This window comes from Rhinoraja longicauda, chromosome 18 (genome assembly GCF_053455715.1).
Source record: "Rhinoraja longicauda isolate Sanriku21f chromosome 18, sRhiLon1.1, whole genome shotgun sequence".
Lineage (NCBI taxonomy): Eukaryota > Metazoa > Chordata > Chondrichthyes > Rajiformes > Arhynchobatidae > Rhinoraja > Rhinoraja longicauda.
The window spans coordinates 32,571,846-32,593,680 of NC_135970.1; the positions used below are offsets into that span (position 1 = coordinate 32,571,846).

At 40.9% G+C, this 21,835-nt stretch overlaps 1 protein-coding gene across 6 annotated transcripts in view; it reads right to left on the reverse strand.

Moving 5' to 3' along the window:
* Positions 1–21,835, reverse strand: part of ext2 (exostosin glycosyltransferase 2) — a 188,895-nt gene that overhangs the window by 62,177 nt on the left and 104,883 nt on the right. For all 6 annotated transcript variants that reach the window (XM_078415478.1, XM_078415475.1, XM_078415476.1 and 3 more), the window contains 4 exons: positions 16,866–16,982; positions 15,015–15,210; positions 8,272–8,411; positions 6,593–6,686 (listed from right to left, as the gene is read on the reverse strand). In XM_078415478.1, the coding sequence (XP_078271604.1) occupies positions 6,593–6,686; positions 8,272–8,411; positions 15,015–15,210; positions 16,866–16,982 (547 nt within the window). The remainder of the gene's footprint in view (positions 1–6,592; positions 6,687–8,271; positions 8,412–15,014; positions 15,211–16,865; positions 16,983–21,835) is intronic.

The window sequence follows — 21,835 nt, forward strand, 5'->3', positions numbered from 1 at the left end:
GTTTTAGAAAAGTTGCAGCTTTTTGTTGATTACATCTTAGTTGTTTATTGTATTTATTATTTTGTCTGCCGGTGAAGAAAGCAGAACTACAGCTAGTGTCAAGTAGTATTTAACACCAACACTGGTTAAAATACAATAAAGACAAAAGTATTCAACTATTTTATCTGAACCTAATTTGTTGAACAGATGTATGTAAATTAACACCGAAGGGAGACACAAAATGCTGGTAACACTTTATTCAAATTAACAAATCCCTATCTGCCATTTTATGTTTAACAACTTTAAAATAAACAAGTTAACTCCTTTGCCAAAATAACAGGAATCTCAGATGAATCTATTAAGTGGTCTTATGTCAATATAAGTATTATTGCTCGGCACTCAATTTATAAAATATGGGACAAAGTTAGAAAGCAGTGGCTGCATGTAAACTTCATATTGGAAAAGATGGCATTTATCTTTAAAATGTCTAAAATGTCTTATCCTATACAACACAGCCATGAATAACAATCAGATTTTTATGGGAATAAGTTGACAGGTGGCGCAGTGGTAGTTGCTACCTTACAGCAACTGAGATCCAGGTTCAACCATGGCTACGTGTGCGGTCTGTATGGAGTTGTACGTTCTCCCTGTGACCTGCGTGGGTTTCCTCCCACACTCCAAAGATGTACAGGTTTGTAGGTCAATTGGCTTGGTATAATTATAAAATTATCCCTGGTATGTATAGGATAGTGGTAGTGTGCAGGGATTGCTGGTCAGCACAGACTCGGTGGGCCGAAGGGCCTGTTTCTGTGCTGCCTCTCTTAACTCCAAACTGAAGTCCTTTAGATTGATGATCTTAGATTGGGCATCAAATCGGGAACCTTTGGCCGAAATAGAAAGCTAGTAGATCCAGGACTTTCAATACTCAGAGACCAATTGAAAGTGCGATGGTCTTGTTTTCCAAACTGATCCTTTGCGAGAACCACTAGTTACGTTGCAATGCCAACTAAAGTCAAAGCAGAACCAGGATTGCTCCTTCTCGGCACATAATTTTTGCAGAGTCCTAAATGTAAAATTGGGGTCCAACTACTCAGAAGCATTTGCCATGAGTTGGAGCAGCTATCTGGTAAATGACATGCAGCTTGGTGACAGTGTGCATATTTACAAACCCTGCCTGCGATACATACTACGATAAGATGACAAGGTTTCCCGGATTAACTGTTTCCTCGTTAATCCCCAAAATTGCTCCAAATGTGTAGAAAGTAAATGCAGAAGTGGGATAATCTTAGAACTAGTGTGTAGGAAGGAACTGCAGATGCTGGTCTAATTCAAAGATAGACGCAAAATGCTGGAGTAACTCAGCGGGACAGGCAACATCTCTGGAGAGAAGGAATGGGTGACGTTTCAGGTCGAGACCTTTCCCTCGGGACAGGCATTCTTATGGGAGAGAAGGCATTCCTTTTCTCCAGACGTGCTGCCTGTCCCGCTGAGTAACTCCAACATTTTGTATCCATCTTTCATTAGAACTAATGTGATTGGGTGATCGATGTTCAGCATGAACCTAGTGGGCCAAAGGGTCTGTTTCCACGCTGTATCTCTAAGCTCAGCTGAGCTAACTATTCCATTGGCGTCCACATGGCGGTGGATGCAAGATTACAGCAAGGATGATTGGGATGAGGGCTGGGGCAATGCCACTGTTTTCTCTATCCCGTTTGCAGTGGGATTTAGTCTGTGAGAGACTCACTGGCTACGTACGCTGCTTGGTTGTACTTGTGCAGCTGTTGAATGATAATGAAATTTCGAGGATAACCAAATTTGAGAAGAAAATTCCATAATCCCTGTCAGCTGGCAAAAGTTTTTTTCTGAGATTATAAAGAATGCTGTGTACAATGGTCAGTGCTGCTCCTTACATTTTCTTTGCGTTTCTTGATGGACAGAATTCACAATTCAACTCTGGGAGGTGCTGATGGAAGAGACAAGCCCTGCATCTGAGCAAGGGGAGCCCTTTATCATTACCGTAATCAAGCTGGTCTTTTCTCTTGAAGATGGTCGCAATTAGCAGCAGCCAAGATTTCCGACATGTTCTTCTGACCATATAAGGGAGATGAGGTTATGAATGGGTGCCACAAACTCATCTACAATTTAGAGGTAGGACCTTCGTTCAGGAGCTCTTAAATGTGCTTCATCTCACATGTTCTGATGCCCTCTGTCCTTGATTAGCTCATCTCTGAGCTTGGCAGGCAGCAAGGTGGATCCTGGGTTGCAGATGGTCTGCTGGGGTCCTGTCGGTTAGGTTGTCTATGTTGCACTGACTTAAAAAGGTTATTTTACAAAGTCTTTAAGACCTTCAACATTTATTATCATTTGGCCATGTTTCAGTTCCAGTCATCATTGAATCCTCTGGCTAGATCACCCTGGATCCCATATGATGCAATCTTTCAGCCCACCTCGCTGTGTGCAAACTTGGTAAACACTATTCCTTTATAATCTTATAATTCCCTTATAATTGTCTAAACGTTATTCCTTTATCATGCATCTACACAGTAAATGGCTCATTTGCACTCATGTATTGTCTTTCTGCTGACTGGATAGCACGCAACAAACGTTTTCCACTGTACCTCAATACACGTGACAATGAACTAAACTGAACAAACTGAACATCTTAAGAGTCATAGAGTGATACAGTGTAGAAGCAGGCCTTCGGCCCAACGCCCACACCGGCCAACATATCCCAGCTACACAAGTCCCACATGCCTGCGTTTGGTGCATATCCCTCCAAACCTGTCCTATCTATGTACCTAACTGTTTCTTAAAAGTTGGGATAGTCCCAGCCTCAACTACCTCATCTGGCAGCTTGTTCCATACACCTACCACCCTTTGTGTGGAAAAAGTTACCCCTCAGATTCCTATTAAATCTTTTCCCCTTCACCTTGAACCTATGTCCTCTGATCCTCAATTCCCCTACTCTGGGCAAGATACCCTATCAATCTGCCTGATCTATTCCTCTCATGATTTTATGTCCATGTAGACAACGTCTACCACACTGCCCTCATCAATCTTCTTATTCAACCTTCAAAGACCTCCGTCAAATTCATACGACATGATTTCCCAGGTACAAAGCCACGCTGACTATACCCAGTCAGTCCTTGCCTTTTCAAATACATATAGATAATGTCTTTTAGAGTTAACTTAACCATCACTGATCAAAATAAACTGTTGGAGGAACTCAGTGGATTCGACAGCATTTGCAGAGGGAATGGACTAATGACATTTTGGGTCGGGACCCTTCTTCAGAAAGATGCAATGGGGGAGGGAGAAAGCTGGAAAAGAGATGGCGGATGGGGCAAAGTAATAGGTGGACATAGAGAGGGGGGGGAGCTATTGGCAGATGGGGGGAGTAAATGACAAAGGCTGGAGGAGAAAAGGAGACAATAGGGTGTCAGATAAGGAAAGAAGAGGAGGTGCAAATCTTGTAAAGCTGGAAAGAGGGATGTGGATGCAAGGGCATGGGGTAGGGGAAGGAGCAGGGAGTAAAAAGGGAAATATGGCACATGGGGATGGGAGTCGATCATACGGAGAAGAGTAAAGGAGCAGGGTGAACAGGGACAAAATGCTGGAGTAACTCAGCAGGGCAGGCAGCATCTCTGCAGAAAAGGAATGGGTGACGTTTCGGGTCAAAACCCTTCTTCAGACCCGAAACGTCACCCATTCCTTCTCCAGAGATGCTGCCTGTCCTACTGAGTTACTCCAGCATTTAGTGTCTACTTTTGATTTAAACCAGCATCTGCAGTTCTTTCCTACATATGATGAAATGTGGTTCAATTCAAGAAATAAAGATATTTTTGAAAAAATAAAGCTTTTCGGAGAACTTGTGAAAGTAGCTGCAGTTTTCTCTGCTTCGTAACTGATCTCGCTTCTTATCTTCAGATTGAAGGGTGTCGACCCAAAACGTCACCCATTCCTTCTCTCCAGAGATGCTGCCTGTCCCGCTGAGTTACTCCAGCATTTTGTGTCCACATTTCATCATATATTTTGTTGCATACTACTTGTGCTGTTCCACCTCCAACCTCCTTATTCAAGATGTGCCTATTCAAGATACACGCACGTTCTTTTTGTACATTATTGATAACTCCAGCATTTTTGCTCTGTTTGATATCTGCAACATTCATTTTCCTACGTGGTCTCTTCATGATTTCAGAATACAAAATGTCTCAAGTGGTTTCCTAATTTCAGTAATAACTATACATTGAAGCAACTTTACTGGCTATTGAGCTATTCAAGATACCTTTAAAGTACATGCAAGTATTACATACATACAAACCTTCTTCTAAAGACATTTTTGATGACATCAATTTCAATTGAAAGCAATCTCTTCAAAAGAGCAATGCAAATGGTTTTCCTTTGGAGCCAACATGTGATTTCAAAGCAAAAGTTATCAGATCTAACAAGTATATACTTATTAATGTCACTGTGTAGAAAAATACCTTCATAAAAGAATGGATGGCTGCTTCAGTAAGGCTGAAGGGCCTGTTCATCTGCTGCACCTCACTGTGACTAAGAAATGAGCTGCAGCTAAAATTGTACCAGATTCACTCCCAGTATCAGAAATGTAAATAATTTTAAACTCGCCTCATGCTAATTTTTCGAGGGGGGAACAATGGTGGATAGAGTTATAGAGTGATACAGCGTGGAAACAGGCTCTACGGCCCAACTTGCCCACACTGACCAACATGCCCCATCTACACTAGTCCCATCTGCCTGCGCTTGGCCCATAACCCTATAAACCTATCCTATCCATGTACCTGTATAAATGTTTCATAAACATTGCGATAGGACCTGCCTCAACTACCTCCTCTGGCAGTTCGTTCCATACACCCACCACCCTTTGTGTGAAAGTTACCTCAGGTTCCCATTAAATCTCCCCCCCCCCCCCTCACCTTAAACATGTGTCCTCTGGTTCTCAATTCCCCCACTCTGGGCACGAGACACTGTGCGTTTACCCAATCTATTCCAAGATAGATATGATAAACTTCAACTTAAGAGGGCTAGTATCCATGAAGATAGTAAGTTGCAAGAAGTTTTCTTTCTAAGTCTTCGAAAGATTGATTAGAGATGCAGGAACTGAACATCACAAGCACTCACCACTGACGCACACTTTGAATTTTGCTCAGTAAACTAAAGCGTTTCTGCTCGAAGCAGCCAGATGTGGTCCGTTCCAAGGTTAGAGAGCAGTCTACTGCTGCTGCCGCCTATGATACATATGTAAGGGGTAACGTACAGACAGCAAATGAAGCTGTACAAGGGGCCATGCCCATCTGGGCCCATTTACTTTAGCGACCTATAGACAACTGTGAGGATAGTTTAAAGATTAGAACTTCTGTGTACATGTGCTCTTTAAAAAAAAATCCTTTGATTTTATATGAGCAATGCAAGACTCTACAGATTAGGATGTTAATGTAAATGTAAAAAATGTTTTGTGCACAACATTAATCGCAGCTATTTGTCAGCCTGGTTCAGTGGTAGTGGGGCAATTTCTGAATCAAACGAATGCCTGTCAGATTCATGCTGTCTCTTTAGTGGAGTTCAGATGAACTGCAACATTGTCAAAGGCGCAATCTTATTGATGAAGACAAGTAGAGCAGAACAATTTTACTATCCTAGTTTAAAAGAGCAAGTAGCCCCATGCAGTCCTAACTGATAAAATTTCTTCAAAGTCTAAAAAAATAAGCTGGTTACCAGTTTACTTGATCTTTCTCTGCATTTATCTGGCGACTGCACTTGAAAGAATAGTCATGAAAGATTTTGGGATTATCCATTTATGTAATAAAATTTTGTATATCTACACTACTTAAAAAAATTTAACATGAGATTGGAGTAATCTTTCTTTGGAGCAGCTAAAGGTTAGACACGGTATTGTAGAATTTATCAGAGTTAAAGAGGATTGATGATTCTACAGTGCAAAATACTCGGATGTCGTACAATATACCTCCAAGATAAGACATCAAAACTGTGATAATTTACTATTTTATAGTTTGTAAATCCCAAAGGCATCTAGCTCACCGGGTTCCTGTCCCCACGTAACCTTTAACACACCTGAACACAATTTCCATGCTCCCTTTCAGGTTACCAAGCCCTGTTTTCCATATTCCTTTTATACACATCTGACCCCCAACTCCAGCATTCACTTTAAACTTAAAGGATCCCTCTTTCTTGCTCCCCCATCAAACTCACTGGGTCATTGGAAAATATTACGTTATTGTGCAAAATTTTAAATATAAATACTGTCTGGGCAATCTGTCAGTCCGCAGGTGCCAGGTTATCACTTTTACTATAATGGAAATGGAAAACTTCCATTTTTATTCACAAATCAGGAAGAAAATATTATTTTCTTATTCATCATCCAAATGTTATTCTTCACACTCTGTAATCATCCTTATAGATTTTGGTGGCTCATGACTATTGCACATTTTGCAATCATGCTCACTTTTTGTGTGATTGTGCAAGCGTAGGCACACTAAGAAAATAGCCTCGCAGAATGCTGGAAAATGGAAGTTCTACCAAATCCACTTGCAATTTGAAGCCTTCTCTACATAAGAGATTCACTGTGCCATACCCGTTTTTGCATGTCTTCAATCTGCTGCTGAGGAATAGTCTTCAAAATACTGTACATTTCAGAAAGTTTGTCTTCTGGTATGACGACAGAAACTCTGGAAAAATAAACCGATCATCATGGTTAGTTGATCTATTCCACTAAAATCACTGATTTATGCTGCTGAAAAGCAGACAGTACTGCTGTGCCTTGTAGAGAGGTCAATCGCACATGTGAAACTTTAGCATCAATAGTTTATATCTGTAGAATGTAATTCAGCAAGCAATTAAACTCTGATTAGGACCATGGACTTGAGCACTTGTTATCGTCACTAGGGATAAACTGTCTACATCTGCTCAAGGCAACATTATGCATGCATACCACTTTCTGCATTCCACAAAATACACTGTTCCTCCACGAAGCAATCCCTCAAGTTGAGGGCATCTTGTTTCCAATCAAGCAATTTGCAAATTGGAACACAAGCGATTTCCATTCGTGTTGGATTTCAGCCACCACAGTGTCTTGGTAGTGCATGGACCTGGAACAAGGCAAGACGAGACCATGACTTGCTGCACAAACCATGCAATCCATATGTGTGCCCACTGTAATATCATGGAAATATACACTGATGAGCCAAAACATTATGACCACCTGCCTAATATGCTGTTGGTCCTCCGTGTGCCAGCAAAACAGCGCCGTCCCACCGAGACATGGGACTCTACAAGACCCCTGAAGGTGTCCTGTGGTATCTGGCATCAAAACATTAGCAGCAGATCTTTTAGCAGTACCCCACAAGCCTTGCCGTTTCAGAGATGCTCTGACTCAGTCGTCAGGCCATAACAATTTGGCCCTTGTAAAAATTGCTCAGGTCTTTACTCCTGCCCATTTCTCCTGCATCCAACACATCAACTTCAAGAACTGACTGTTCTTCCCCTCATATAACAGCCCTATTACCGCAGCAATCAATCTCGAGCATTGCTGCACTCCCTTTATGGCACCTATATTCTTTCTTCGGTGAGAAGGTTAAAACTGCACAGAATACAACTAGTCTGATCTTACCAAGGTCTACAATTGTAGCGCGATACCATTGCTTCTCTACCGTCTCCTTGGAGTATATGTATGTTTGTTCTCAAAGACAAGAACACCCAAGTCCTTTTGTATCTCCAAAAGACCCAATCTCGCAATGTTGGCTTTGTTTTTTTCCATCAATGTGAGTAACGCCACACATAATGCATCTGCCACATATTAATCATCTCAGCTAAATTGTCTTGATACCTGTGTTTCCATCACAAACTCTCAATCTTCTTCAGTTTCATATTGCAGTGCTTTAGCTTTGAGTAGTGAAAGGCCTGGATAGAGTGGATGTGGAGGGGATGTTTCCACTAGTGGGAGAGTCTAGGACCAGAGGCCACAGCCTCAGAATAAAAGGACGTACCTCTAGAAACGGGATTAGTAGGAATTTCTTTAGTCAGAAGGTGATGAATCTGTGAAAGTCATTGTCACGGAAGGCTGTGGAGGCCAGGTCAATGGATATTTTTAAGGCAGAGATAGATAGATTCTTGATTTGTACAGATGTCAGGAGTTATGGGGAGAAGGCAGGAGAATGGAGTTAAGAGGGGAAGGTAGATCAGCCATGATTGAATGGCAGAGTAGACTTGATGGGCTAAATTGCCTAATTCTGCTCCTATCACTTATGAACTTACCTTTTCCAGTCCAGCACTTCGGAGAATGGGAGGATGTAAGAATCGCCAACGATGACTGGAATGCAACCTGCTTGAAGAACATCACTCAGGATTGCTTGTCCAAGCCGTGCTCCACGCAGCACAATGCAAAATGTGGCTTCCTGTCAAAGAAATAAGAGATAAGCCTGTAATCTTTCAAGGTCATTCATCATACCTACAAACCTCTTGTGTTAGATTTTAGAGATACAATGCAGAAACAGGCCTTTCAGTCCACCGACTCCCTGCCGAACAATGATCACCTGGTGATTACCTGGAACACCTGGAGTACATGAGCACTATCCTTCTTACTCGGGACGATTTACAGAAGCCAATTAACCTACAAGCCTACAAATCTTAGGCGTGTGGGAGGAAACCAGAGCTCCCGGAGGAAACCCACGCGATCACAGGGAAAAGTACAAACTCCGCATAGACGACACCCGTAGTCAAGATCAAAATCGGATCTCTGGCGCTGTGAGACAGCAACTCTACCGCTGCGCCACTGTGCTACCTTTAGGCTTAATGCTATTTATTTTCTACACTTTTTATTTATCTTTGTACATAAAGCTCTGCTATAGAACATAGAAGCATGCAGCACAGGAACAGGCCCTTCGGCCCACCATGTCAGTTGTGATACAAGTGCAAATGGTTATCTTCTATTTTCATTTTCAACCAAAATTGCACATAAAGCAACAATTGTCTCAGTCTCAAAGTGAAATGACTCCTATGATATCCTTGTGAAAGGTGTGCTTTACTGCAGAATTATGCTGAGGGGATGGGGAAGGAAAAAAATGATCGAAATTGAAGGCAACAATTTTTTGGAGATTTTATACTGTCCTAACACAAGCTGAGGTTGAGTAATCTCACCTAAACATTAAAAGATACCAGAAACATAATGGCACATGAAGTCACTAGTTCAACTTTAGGACAGCAAATACGGATACTACTTTGGCATGAAAGGTCGTATGGCAGCAAGGTTTTCTAAGTAATGTCATAAATCTGGAGACTGAGTGGTGTATTTTTTCCTTCAACATACCCTCACCCCACCCCCCCCCCCCCCCTGTAATGAAGAGGATTGAAATGATAGTTTTGTATGTATTTTGATTTAAGTGGGCTTTGAACACCATGTGTAGGAGTACCTTTGGGATTGCACATATGCCGAGCTTCTCCTTATCTGGACACCCAACAGCAAATCTTTTCCATCTGTTGTTACAAGCTTCTTCAAACAATAGTTTCTTGAAGAGTTCACAACAGAATCATCTAAAGCAGTGACAACCTTTTCAACCTCAGGCTGCAAACCTCTCGTTTCTCCTCCACTCTTTTACATATCAATAAAAGAGAATTAGTTTGGTTGGCAAAGTACCCACATCTTTAAAATGATAAAATGACAAATAAAATAATTCCACTTGAGGAATTTATATTCAACCACACTCTGTGTAATGGCTCTGTTTTCTCACTAAGTATGCAGGCATATTCCATTTTCTGCTCTCCAAAACTAGCATATTCTTGGCATGAAAAAATCATACTACAATCTTTGTTAAAAACACAAATGCTGGAGTAATGTGAGCAAAAGTGACCTTCATTTCATGGATTCATCTGTTTGCCTAATTTTATATTGTTTTTAAAATAACCTCGGAATATTTTCTGCTCAATTTCATCAAATCGTCTTGTTCCCTTTATGCTAGTTCCCAGCATTAAAATTACATTCACACCAATTTGAATACATTTTATAAATTGGATTGACATAGCTCAAAAAGGAACACTTTCATTAGAAAGTTATTTTTCTATACGTAAAACGAATCTTCCATCTGAGACACAAAGCGATTTTTCACACATTTTCTCTGGGACATCCTGGCAGCTTGATTCACCTCTCAACACCTTTGATCGGTTGGATGTTCAATCTTTCAAAGGTATGAGAGCATATTCTCGAGAGGTAGTTCAATTTCATATGGCAGGAGTGTTGCACTGTAGGAGGTGTTAAACATTAAACTCTGGATACAAGGATATCTTGTATAGCATGCAACAAAAGGTTTTTCACTGTACCTTGGTACACGTGACAATAAACAAAACTGAAACATCTGCCATTTGGCTCATTCCAGCTCATGGTAAAAATCCAACACACAGGGAATCCCCCAGGTGTCTTAAACATAAACATCACTCTTCTTTCAAAAACGACTTTATTATTTTTTGGAAACAAAAGCGAAAATTTGGGGGTGGCCACAGTGACGCAGCCGTAGAATTGCTGCCTCACAACGCCAGAGACCCGGGTTAGATCCTGGCTACAGGTGCTTGTCAGTACAGAGTTGTACGTTTTCCGTGTGAGCTCGTTGGGTCATCTCCGGGTGCTCCGGTTTCCTCTCACACTCCAAAGACGTGTAGGTTTATGGGTTAATTGGCTTCTGTAAATTGTCCCTAGTGTGTAGGATAGTGCTAGTACATGGGTGATCGCTGGTTGGCACAGACTCGGTGGGCCAAGAACCTGTTTCCTTGCAGTATCTCTGAAGTCTTAAGTCTAAATCTTTCTAGAATGCCTAAACATTATATTAACATCCAATAATATTTCTGAAGGGTCCTGACCCAAAACATCGCCTATCAATGTTCTCTGGAGATGCTGCCTGACTCATTGAGATACTCCAGCACTTTGCGTCTATTTTGGTAAACCAACATATGCAGTCCCTTATCTCCAATATTTCAAATTTATCTAATTATAGATTCAGAAGACACTGCAAATGGTTGATTTTTTCTAAAGATTAAAGTGATGACATGCTTGGATTATTCTCTAACCTAAGTTTTTCAATTTCCTGAATCTCAGACTAAAATACTGACTATTTAAGCACTGCAAAATGTGATAATTTCTAAATGTAACACTAATAGATGTATAAGCTTGTGATGGATGCATACAATTTTGGAAAAGCAAAATATCAAATATGCACTTTCATGAATTGTTATAGAATAATGCTCTTGCAGAGGAATGCAATTTTCAAGAAAAAATGAACTTTCAAATTTAATAATACGCAAGGAGAAAATATTGTCTCACCAACAATGTCTCATTTTAATATGTTCTTATGTTCCAGAGCATTGTGGAGTGTAATCAAAGTGAACTTGCCAGGTTAAAGGAAAATAATGCATGTGAACAAAGTTTCTTCAGAGTTTTAAGGATCATCTTAGATGAGAAAAAAAGGCAGCCAAGAGCTTTGAGGGAACTCAGGAGTTCAGAGTTAGACAATTTAATGCACATCTGCTTTTGCTTTTCTATTCATTCAAGGGATCTTGACATTGCAAATAAATGCACTACCATTTACTGTCCATCTCCAATTGTCCTTGAGATGTGGAGGTAAGCTGTCATCTTGAATTACTGAAGGGAGACACAAAATGCTGGAGTAACTCAGCAGGTCAGGCAGCATCTCTGGAGAGAAGGAATGGGTGACGTTTCGGGTCGAGACCCTTCTTCAGACTGAATTACTTGAATTACTGAGATACCCTTGCGCTGTTACATGAGGAGATAATGTTTGGGCCCAGCAATGAAGAAGGAATACCATGGAACGAGCGTGATGTGAGAGTTGAAGAGGAAATAGAAACAGTGCTGGCCCAATGCATCACCTGTCCTTTAGTCTCCAAACCGTAGAGGTCACAGGTTTGGCGAGCATGTTGTCAAAGCTTTGGTGAATTGAAACAGAGCATCTCATGGATGATATACAGCATAGCCACAGGATGCAAATGTTGGAGCTACTCATTATACAGGATAGAGGATATAGTGTGTAAGACCTATCAAACAAGTAATGAATGCTTGCAGGGCAAGCTTAACTGCTACAAGCTCACACTTGGCAGTCCTCATTTAGGGCTTGGCCAGCTCTGATATAGTGGAACTTCATCGCTGTACTTGGTGATAGTCATTGAAGTCCCTCGTTGTCCTCAGAACTTCATCCAAGTGGTGTTCAAAATATAGAGTAGCAAATTTATATACAAATTATAATATGCTAACCAACACACTTTATTTGTCTATTATTAATCTGATGACATGACACTTCATGAGGACCATCGGTAATACTGATACTTCCAGTGCTACAGCCTTCAAGCACACGTACATTGGTTCTGGTGCCCATATGTTGAAGCAGATACATCCACAGCTTTGCGATGGAGTAGTCTGGAATATTGGCTGAAAGATACTAATCCTTGCCTAGAAATTGGATCCTTTCGTGCTTTTTGTTTTAAATACATAAATCGCAGATGAGAAAACATGCCTCTTTTGAAGTCTGTGAACTGCTGCCTAGGTCAAGGCCAGCCACTGGAAAATTGGTTCTGGTGCTTCTTGTCACAACTGACACCAGCAATCTTGCCTGTTCTTATTAGCCTGTTGTATTTGCCTCATCCTTCCACCTGAAGAATCCATTCACTCTTCCACAAACACACTGTGACTGCGGAATTTACCATGTAAAATATTAGTTGAGTAACTTATCAGTTCTTTGGCAAGATGCCTCAAACTGGCAATCTCTTCTACTTAGAAAGGCAAGGGCACGAGGATCCACTGTAGCATCATCTGCATTCAGCTACGTATCACACAAGTTAGGGGAAAATGTTCCACTTATTAAACTTCAAAAAATGCTGGAATGCAAGATACAGAATGATCAGAGTCTCTTCACTAATCAGCCAAAGGTAGTTCAAGGTAACAGTTCACCACTCTCTCAAAAATAATTCAGGACAAAGTATGGTGGCGTAGCAGTAGAGCTACTGCCTTACAGGGCCAGAGACCTGGGTTCAATCAATAGACAATAGACAATAGGTGCAGGAATAGGCCATTCGGCCCTTCGAGCCAGCACCACCATTCAATGTGATCATGGCTGATCATTTTCAATCAGTACCCCGTTCCTGCCTTCTCCCCATACCCCCTGACTCCGCTATCCTTAAGAGCTCTATGTAGCTCTCTCTTGAAAGCATTCAGAGAACTGGCTTCCACTGCCTTCTGAGGCAGAGAATTCCACAGATTTACAACTCTCTGACTGAAAAAGTTTTTCCTCATCTCTGTTCTAAATGGCCTACCCCTTATTCTTAAACTGTGGCCCCTGGTTCTGGACTCCCCCCAACATTGGGAACATGTTTCCTGCCTCTAACGTGTCCAACCCCTTAATAATCTTATATGTTTCAATAATATCCCCTCTCTGAGTACTGACTACTGGTGCTGTCTGTACAGTTTGTACGTTCTCTCTATGACCTGAGTATGTTTTCTCCAAGATCTTCGGTTTCCTCCCACACTCCAAATACGTATAGGTTTGTAGGTTAATTGTAGGTTGGTATGAATGTAAAATTGTCCCTAGTATGTATAGGGTAGTGTTAGTGTGCAGGAATCGCTGCCCGGTGCGGACCCGATGGGCCGAAAGGCCTGTTTCTCTAAACTAAATTAAAAGTACAACAGTTGATGTTTTGAATGAAAAAACAAGTACTGGAATTGTGCATATCCAAGATCTGGAAAGTTGTGAAGATGTAATCCATTCCATTCTCCATACATTTTGCTGCCACTGTTTTTGCTCATCTCTTGTAAATAGGCAAACATTCATCTGGGAAAAAGCTGAAGAGCAGATGTGCATTAACGAGGTCAACCTACAATTTGCACTCAAGGCTCTGAAGTGGGAGCTGCAGCAAAGTTTTGATTTGAAAGCTGTGGTGCTGCCAATGAGGCATGGAATTGCCACCTATTGCACAGTTGCACAGACCTGAAGCAGAATTAAAGTCTCATGGCGCACTGGTGGTGAAATCTTTTTTTATTTGCCCTTGAGCAGTCAGCTTCGTCTTTTGTTCACAAAGCTGCTCACACCAGATTCTAAGCTTTATTCCTTACACAAATTGCCATCTAAACATCCCCACATTTTCCCTGGAATCAACTCCCTCTGCTGCCATTGCTGCGTTTCTGGATTAGTTCACCTCCTACAATGGGAGATATGCGACCTTCTGCCTATTACAATGCCGGCAATGCAATTGAATTGAATACTTTATTGCCAAGAAACTGCTTGAATACTGTTCCAAGGTATGCAAATAGTGACACGTAAAGGGCGCTTACAAAGTTACAAATTGCACCCTCCCCCCTCCATGCATGATTGGGTGGACTAAACGGCACCTCCACTGTCTGTTTTCAGCCATTAGGAAAGAGGTTATTAGTTTGGAGATACAGCATGGAAGCAGGCCCTTCGGCCCACCAGGTCCATGCTGACCTTTGATCACCCATTCATATTGGTTCTAAGTTATCCCTTTTTTGCATCTACTTCCTATACATTAGGAGCAATTTTTGGGATATAGGAGGAAACATGAGCACCCGAATGAAACCCATGTGGTCACAGGAAGGGTGTGCAGACTCCACACAGAGACCACACGAGGTCAGGATCACGCCCAGGTCTCTGGTGATACGAGGCAGAAGCTCTACCACACTGTGCCGCCCACTCTCCCCCTTCATGTGCAAAATTCCAGATACTTTATCCTCATAATGCAAGTTACCAGGAGACCGGGTGGTGCGAATATCTGCCTGCTTAAAAAAGGCAAGAAAGACGTCAAAATGCAGAAAGTGGGAAGTTGCACCTGCTGGTACAAATGTGCCTTTAACTCTCCTCTCCCCCTCATGGTCCCACAGAGACAATCCAACATGGTAAATGAGTCGAGGTAGAATATTTTTGCAGTAGTATCTGGAGAAACAATAACCATCTCAAAACTATGACTGAAATTTAAAGAATTATCAAATGTACCTGCAGAATCTGTGGATAGTCAAAGACCTGATCTTTGTGGCAGCGCTTCCATGTGGAAGAAACACCGTCTGACAAATTGGTACATTTGTCTAGGATCAGGAGCACATCCTTGTGTTCTGTCTCTATTGCCTCGAGTTCAGAACGGTATTCCGAATGGATAGCAGTTTGCGCCGACAAGATAAAATACATCCGGTAACTGAAAGACATTTAAAAAGTATACTCTCATTGTCAACATTCTTTTACTTTGTGTTGCAACTATTTACAGCCCAAAATATCCTGATGAAGTTGACTTTACGTCAATCCGCCTGTAAATGTTTTAAAGCATTTTTCAAGACAAGAAAGTTAATGTGCAAAAATGCAGACATCTTCAGCAGCTAGTTGATGCAAAAGACAACTCATCTTCCAAAAAAAATTACGTGCAACTGCCCTCAGTAATCAAACAGTTACCTTGTCTTAAAGAACATAGTTCCCAGTTCACAATGGGAGGTCACTTAAGAGATTTGCTTCAAAATTTGACAATGCAAATTTCTACTATTAACCTTTGTAAAATACTTCTACATGCATTGGCACTTTAAGGTCAAACTTAGCCATTGGATGTGGAGGCATCCTCGTTTTGTACCCTAGCAACTGCGCAAGGGAAAACAGTAAATAATTGTGTCGGAAGGAACTGCAGATGCTGGTTTAAACCAAAGATAGACACAAAATGCTGGAGTAACTCGGCGGGGCAGGCAGCATCTCCGGGGAGAAGGAATGGGTGGCGTGGTCGGGTTTCGGGTTGGGACTGATGAAGGGTCTCGACCTGAAACGTCACCCATTCCTTCTCTCCAGAGATGCTGCCTGTCCCGCTGAGTTACTCCAGCTTTTTGTGTCTATTTTCAGTAAATAATTGCTTGTATTGCTCGACCCTCATGGAATTGTTTGTTTCTGACAATACGAAAAGAAGGCCAGTTCCCAGAGCGTAACCCTCACATAACCTGGGCAAAGCCTGCACTTTGAATAGCTGCAGCCTTCTCACCAAAGTACTCCTACTCTGTTGTTGGAGTAGGGAGCTCCAGAAAGCTTGTGATCAGAGAAGTAATTATCTGGCATTTCAATGACAAGTAACATTCATGCTCTTCTCATCCCATGACCGAGAGAAGCTCAAGAGCCGATTGCTCATTCATATTTTATATGCCATTCAAACAAATGTAGCTGTGGTTTCTGTATGTTGGGCCAAACAGCAACCTATTGGGTTGTTTCCTCCCACATCCCAAAGATGTGGTTGTTTGTAGGTTAATTGGCCCTCTGTAAATTGCCTCGAGTATGTCGGGAGTGAATAAGAAAGTAAGATTACGAAGAACCAGTGTTAATGGGACATCGATGGTCGGCGTGGACTCGTGGCTCCATGCTATATATCTAAACAATTTCAAAACTAAACTACTGTTAGCCGATTTAAAATGGCAGCAACAGAAAGGTAAAAGACTCTGCACGTTATAACCCAATGAACTGATTTTCAATAATCTAAGGTCTTCAGAAATCAATGCAATCCAAATAATGGGAGGTTATTTCACAGATCTTCATTGCAAGCTGGTACCAATTTCACTAACATCAGTTTTATTCTTTCCAATTACATGCTAAGTGGATTGTAACTTTGGAATGTTCTCTTCACCAAAGCCAAATTTACTTTACTGTGAAGGAGGAAGACACACACTTCTTTATACTTTAAATATAATTTAGAAGAAGAACATTCATTTTAAACTTGCAGCAAAACAAACACAGATGGATGAGAAAACTGCCCAACAAAATCCAACACTGACAAAATAATGGATTAACATCTATTTTACAGCTCGTCATGTGGTTGTTTGTTCTTACCCTGGAATCTTCTCGGGTAGATTGACTTCTGTCAACATTGGACTAAAAACTGGAATACTAACATCATAACCTTGTCGATATGTCCATGTGGAAAACCCCCCACCTGCAAGGAGCGCTCTAGGAATAAGCAAACAAACAAGATTACAGGTGCTCCTCAACTTACGATGGGGTTACGTTCGGAGAAATCCATCGGAGACAGAAAATATCGTAAGTCGAAGTGCATTGAATACATCTGATCACGTGGCCAGAAGCGAGCTGCGGCTCGCTATGGGTTGCTGCTGTTTGCACCATCGCAAAGTCGAAATATCATAAGTCGAAGCATCGTAAAGCGGGGAGGATCTGTACACAACTTACAGAATAATGGAAGGCATAGAGTGGATGTGGAAAGGATGTTTCCACTGGTGGGAGAGTCTAGGACCAGAGTCCATAGCCTCAGAATTAAAGGACGCTCTTTTAGAAAGGAAGTGAAGAGGAACTTCTTCAGTCAGAGCGTAGTTAATCTATGGAACTCATTGCCACAGAGGGCTGTGGAGGCCAAGCCAGTGGATATTTTTAAGGCAGAGATAGACAAGTTCTTGATTAGAACGGGTGTCAAGGATTATGTGAAGGCAGGAAAATGGGATTAGGAGGCAGAGATCAGCCATGATTGAATGGCGGCGTGGACTCGATGGGCCGAATGGCCTCATTCTACTCCTATAACTTGAACAATTGTCATGTAAAATTAACATCTCCAAAATGTATGGTTTCTAAAAGTGTCTTGGGTAAATGTGCAATGGACTCAAATAGAGAGAAAAAAACACCAGAAAGCTAATCAGAGTAAATTTCTGCAGAGTTCCAAAGTCCAACAGGACAATGTGACAAACCAAGATTGCAAAGGAAATGGGCCAATTTTAGGATTTTTTTTTTTGTTGCAGATAACTACTTAACTAGAAATGTGTGCAAAATTATTCAGTAAAAATAAAATAAGAGATTGCCAATGATTTACTTAGGGATTGATAAAAGGTTGAATGACCAGGATTCCTGGACAGTCACACAGAACAGCAGGCCATAAGATCTCCACTTAAGCTGAAAAAAATTACCAGTTGTCAAATTTGACGAAAAAAATTATCAGTTCTACAGTTTGTAGCTTAATGTGTTCTTCTGGTACACTGGAATAAACAAGTTCTTTCAAGAATACAATACAGTATCATAAGTAGGTTAAGCTGCACATTCAAAGCAAGGGCAGCTAGAAATACTGATAAATCACACAACTCGTCTCCTCTGCAAACAGTATTTAATATCTATATTAAAATTAATAAATTAGTTCATACATATTTCACTCTAATACTCAGTGAATGTAACATTGACAGACTAACGTATGAGTTCCTTGCTGCACAAAATGTAAAACCTCAGATTTTAATTGCTATATTTCCTTGGCACAAAGCCATAGAAAATAAACATTAACTGTTTGAACGTTAAGATTTGTTTTTAAATCTCGTACTCTACTTTATTGGTTTAATAATTTCTTCAAATCAATAGGAACAGACATAAGAAACAAAGTACGTTGGGTGTAGGTGCTATTTAACTCAAGTTTAATATGCCACTGTTTGATCATGGGTGATTTGCCACACGTCACATCTTTTCCATATAACCATATAACCATATAACGATTACAGCACGGAAACAGGCCCGTTCGGCCCTACCAGTCCACGCCGACCACTTTCTCTGACCTAGTCTCATCTACCTGCTCTCAGATCATAATCCTCCAATCCCCTCCCATCCATATACCTATCCAATTTACTCTTAAATAATAAAATCGAGCCTGCCTCCACCACTTCCACCGGAAGCTCATTCCATACAGCCACCACCCTCTGAGTAAAGAAGTTACCCCTCATGTTACCCCTAAACTTTTGTCCCTTAATTCTGAAGTTATGTCCCCTTGTTGGAATCTTACCCACTCTCAAAGGGAAAAGCCTACCCACGTCAACTCTGTCCGTCCCTCTTAAAATTTTAAAAACCTCTATCAAGTCCCCCATTAACCTTCTACGCTCCAAAGAATAAAGATCCAACCTGTTCAACCTCTCTCTGTAGCTTAAGTGCTGAAACCCAGGCAACATTCTAGTAAATCTCCTCTGTACCCTCTCCATTTTGTCGACATCCTTCCTATAATTTGGCGACCAGAACTGCACACCATACTCCAGATTCGGCCTCACCAATGCCCTGTACAATTTTAACATTACATCCCAACTTCTATATTCGATGCTCTGATTTATAAAGGCAAGCATACCAAACGCCTTCTTCACCACCCTATCCACATGAGATTCCACCTTCAGGGAACAATGCACAGTTATTCCCAGATCCCTCTGTCCCACTGCATTCCTCAATTCCCTACCATTTACCTTGTACGTCCTATTTTGATTTGTCCTACCAAAATGCAGCACCTCACACTTTTCTTTGCCAGCACCCTTAGCCCTCGATTACCTGATCATTCAAAAAAAAAATCACCCATCTCCTCTTTAAATACCCCTAATGATCTACCCTCCAGAAAATCTCTGGATCATAAAATTCCAAAAATTCATTACCAGTTGCAATATGGCCAAGTAAACTTTATGTCAAAGCATTTACCGTCCTTGGATAATCAGCAGCTAATGGGTTAATTTTGTTCCAGATACTTATTGGAAGCAAAAGTATTTCCAAAATAAGCTGTGTTTATATCTAGATTATTAAGAGGTTTATCGACAGTGGTCCATCCGGCAAAGAAAAGCCTTGCTTCACACACAACACAACTTATTTGCTGGCGACATCAATAGCAATAGCAGCAACTGCAGACTGCATATTTTTTCCTCCCGGCACCTTGTCTCTTGAGGGCATTGACTCATGGAGGAAGAATGAAAGCTGGAAACCTCCTGGTAAATTGGCTGATTTGTGGTTTTTCCATGTTTATGCTTAATTGTGGTTTTAATTCTGCACTGATCTTGAGATATAATATTGTGCTGTCTTTAATAATGTAAAGCTGTGACTGGTTGCAGTCATTTTTCTTTAAATCTCAAAGCTTCTGAAGCATTTTAGAGCCAATTTGTTTTCCTTTTAAGAGAATCCAACTACTCTATTACTCAGCAGATGAGAAATTGAATTAAATTGCAAGTGCCATTGCTTGACTTTTCACCCATTTAATAGGTATTGTGGTTATTATACACTAAAGTTATTCCTTTTATGTCCATCTGAAGATGCACACATATTTAAGAAAGAAAATTATTAACAGATGCAGTGCGGTGGAAAATGTCTTACAGACCTGTTTTATGGTGTACGAATACACATTGAAAAATGCCATGACTTCTGAGAAGTTAAAAGATGTACATACTGCATAGTAAACCTCTTGTTTTGAAGAGCATTGAGTTTTTTTAGTTTATGCCAAAGGGAAAATCATAAAAGGAGAATCTTCTGAACTTGAAGAATAGACCAAACCGACAAATACTTATGATAAAGTGCTGTTTACCACAGACAACCTGGTAAGAGTGCACTCAACTCTACATCATGACTTTGGAAAATTAAAAAATAAAAGGACATACTTAGAACGTTTCAGAACGTCTTATAGTAGGTCAACACAATCATAAGGTCAATTATTCCACAACCAAAACTAACAGGAGCATAATCATATGATCACCTTTTCTTGATCTTGTCATCTTCAATTACATGATGACTAAGTACATGTTCGACAGGAAAAGGTCTGCAGAGCTTATGGTCAAAATAACATTGGATTGTCAGACATCAAAACATATCGTGCATTTCAATAGGGGTGCAATATTAAAAAAGGAAATGCCTAGTTACAGATCAAATAACTCCTATATCACTACAGTGACCATACCTCAAAATGTACTGGAATGTACCGCAGTGGCTGTGAAGTGCTCGCGATGTCACTGAATTGTGAACACCTCTGCATTAACTGATGTCTACTACTGATAGGAGTAGAGAACATTTCATGTTTTACCCAAGTAAACAGACCAAGCAGGGAGACACAAAATGCTGGAGTAACTCAGCAGGACAGGCAGCATCTCTGGAGAGAAGGAATGGGTGACGTTTTGGGTCGAGACCCTTCTTCAGACTCGACCCAAAATGTCACCCATTCCTTCTCTCCAGTGATGCTGCTTGTCCCGCTGAGATACTCCAGCATTTTGTGTCTACCTTTGATTTAACCAGCACCTTCAGCTATTTCCTAAACATACCAAGCAACTGTCTAATTCCTTGATTTCATTGAGTGATATCAGAGTACAGTTGCCCGAACACATGTTCATTTAGGAGCTTAACGATGGTCTGCACACTGCTTCATAGTTTATCAAATACAAATCAAAAGGAATTTGGAAATGTATAATTAGAAAGACTGCAGCCAACACAAAAATTGGTGCATAGAGTCGGAATGTTTTCCCAGGGTAGAGGAGTCTACAACTAGAGAATATAGGTTAAAGGTGAGAGAAAAGAAACAGAAAGTAGATCTGAGGGATGAGTTTTCCACACACAGGGTGGTGAATGTCTGCCAATGCAGGTAAGAGGAAAATTACTGCCAGACATTTAAAAAGGCATTTGGCAGATACACAGATAGAGTAAAGGGATACCCTCCCAATGCAGGGAAATGGGATTAGTGTATACAGGCATCACTGTCGGCATGGATGAGGTGGTCCATAAGGGACCAATTCTCTGCGGTACCTCTCCATGATTCCATGACTCAGAATTTCTGGCCATTCTTCAATCAAATGGCAATAAAGTCAATCCCAGCCATGCGTAGTTGTTCGTGTGAGACAAGGCGAGCAAAGGAATAAATTCCAGAATTGAATTCACCAGCCTATATTTGGAATGGCACATTTATCAACAAGGACACTGGTGAAGCTAATTCATTTGATCTGACTAATTTTACCAGATTTTAAAAAAATACACCACTGTGCATTTTCTTGGATGATGCCTTCATACTTTATGCCTTTAAAGTGGAAAATTTTAAG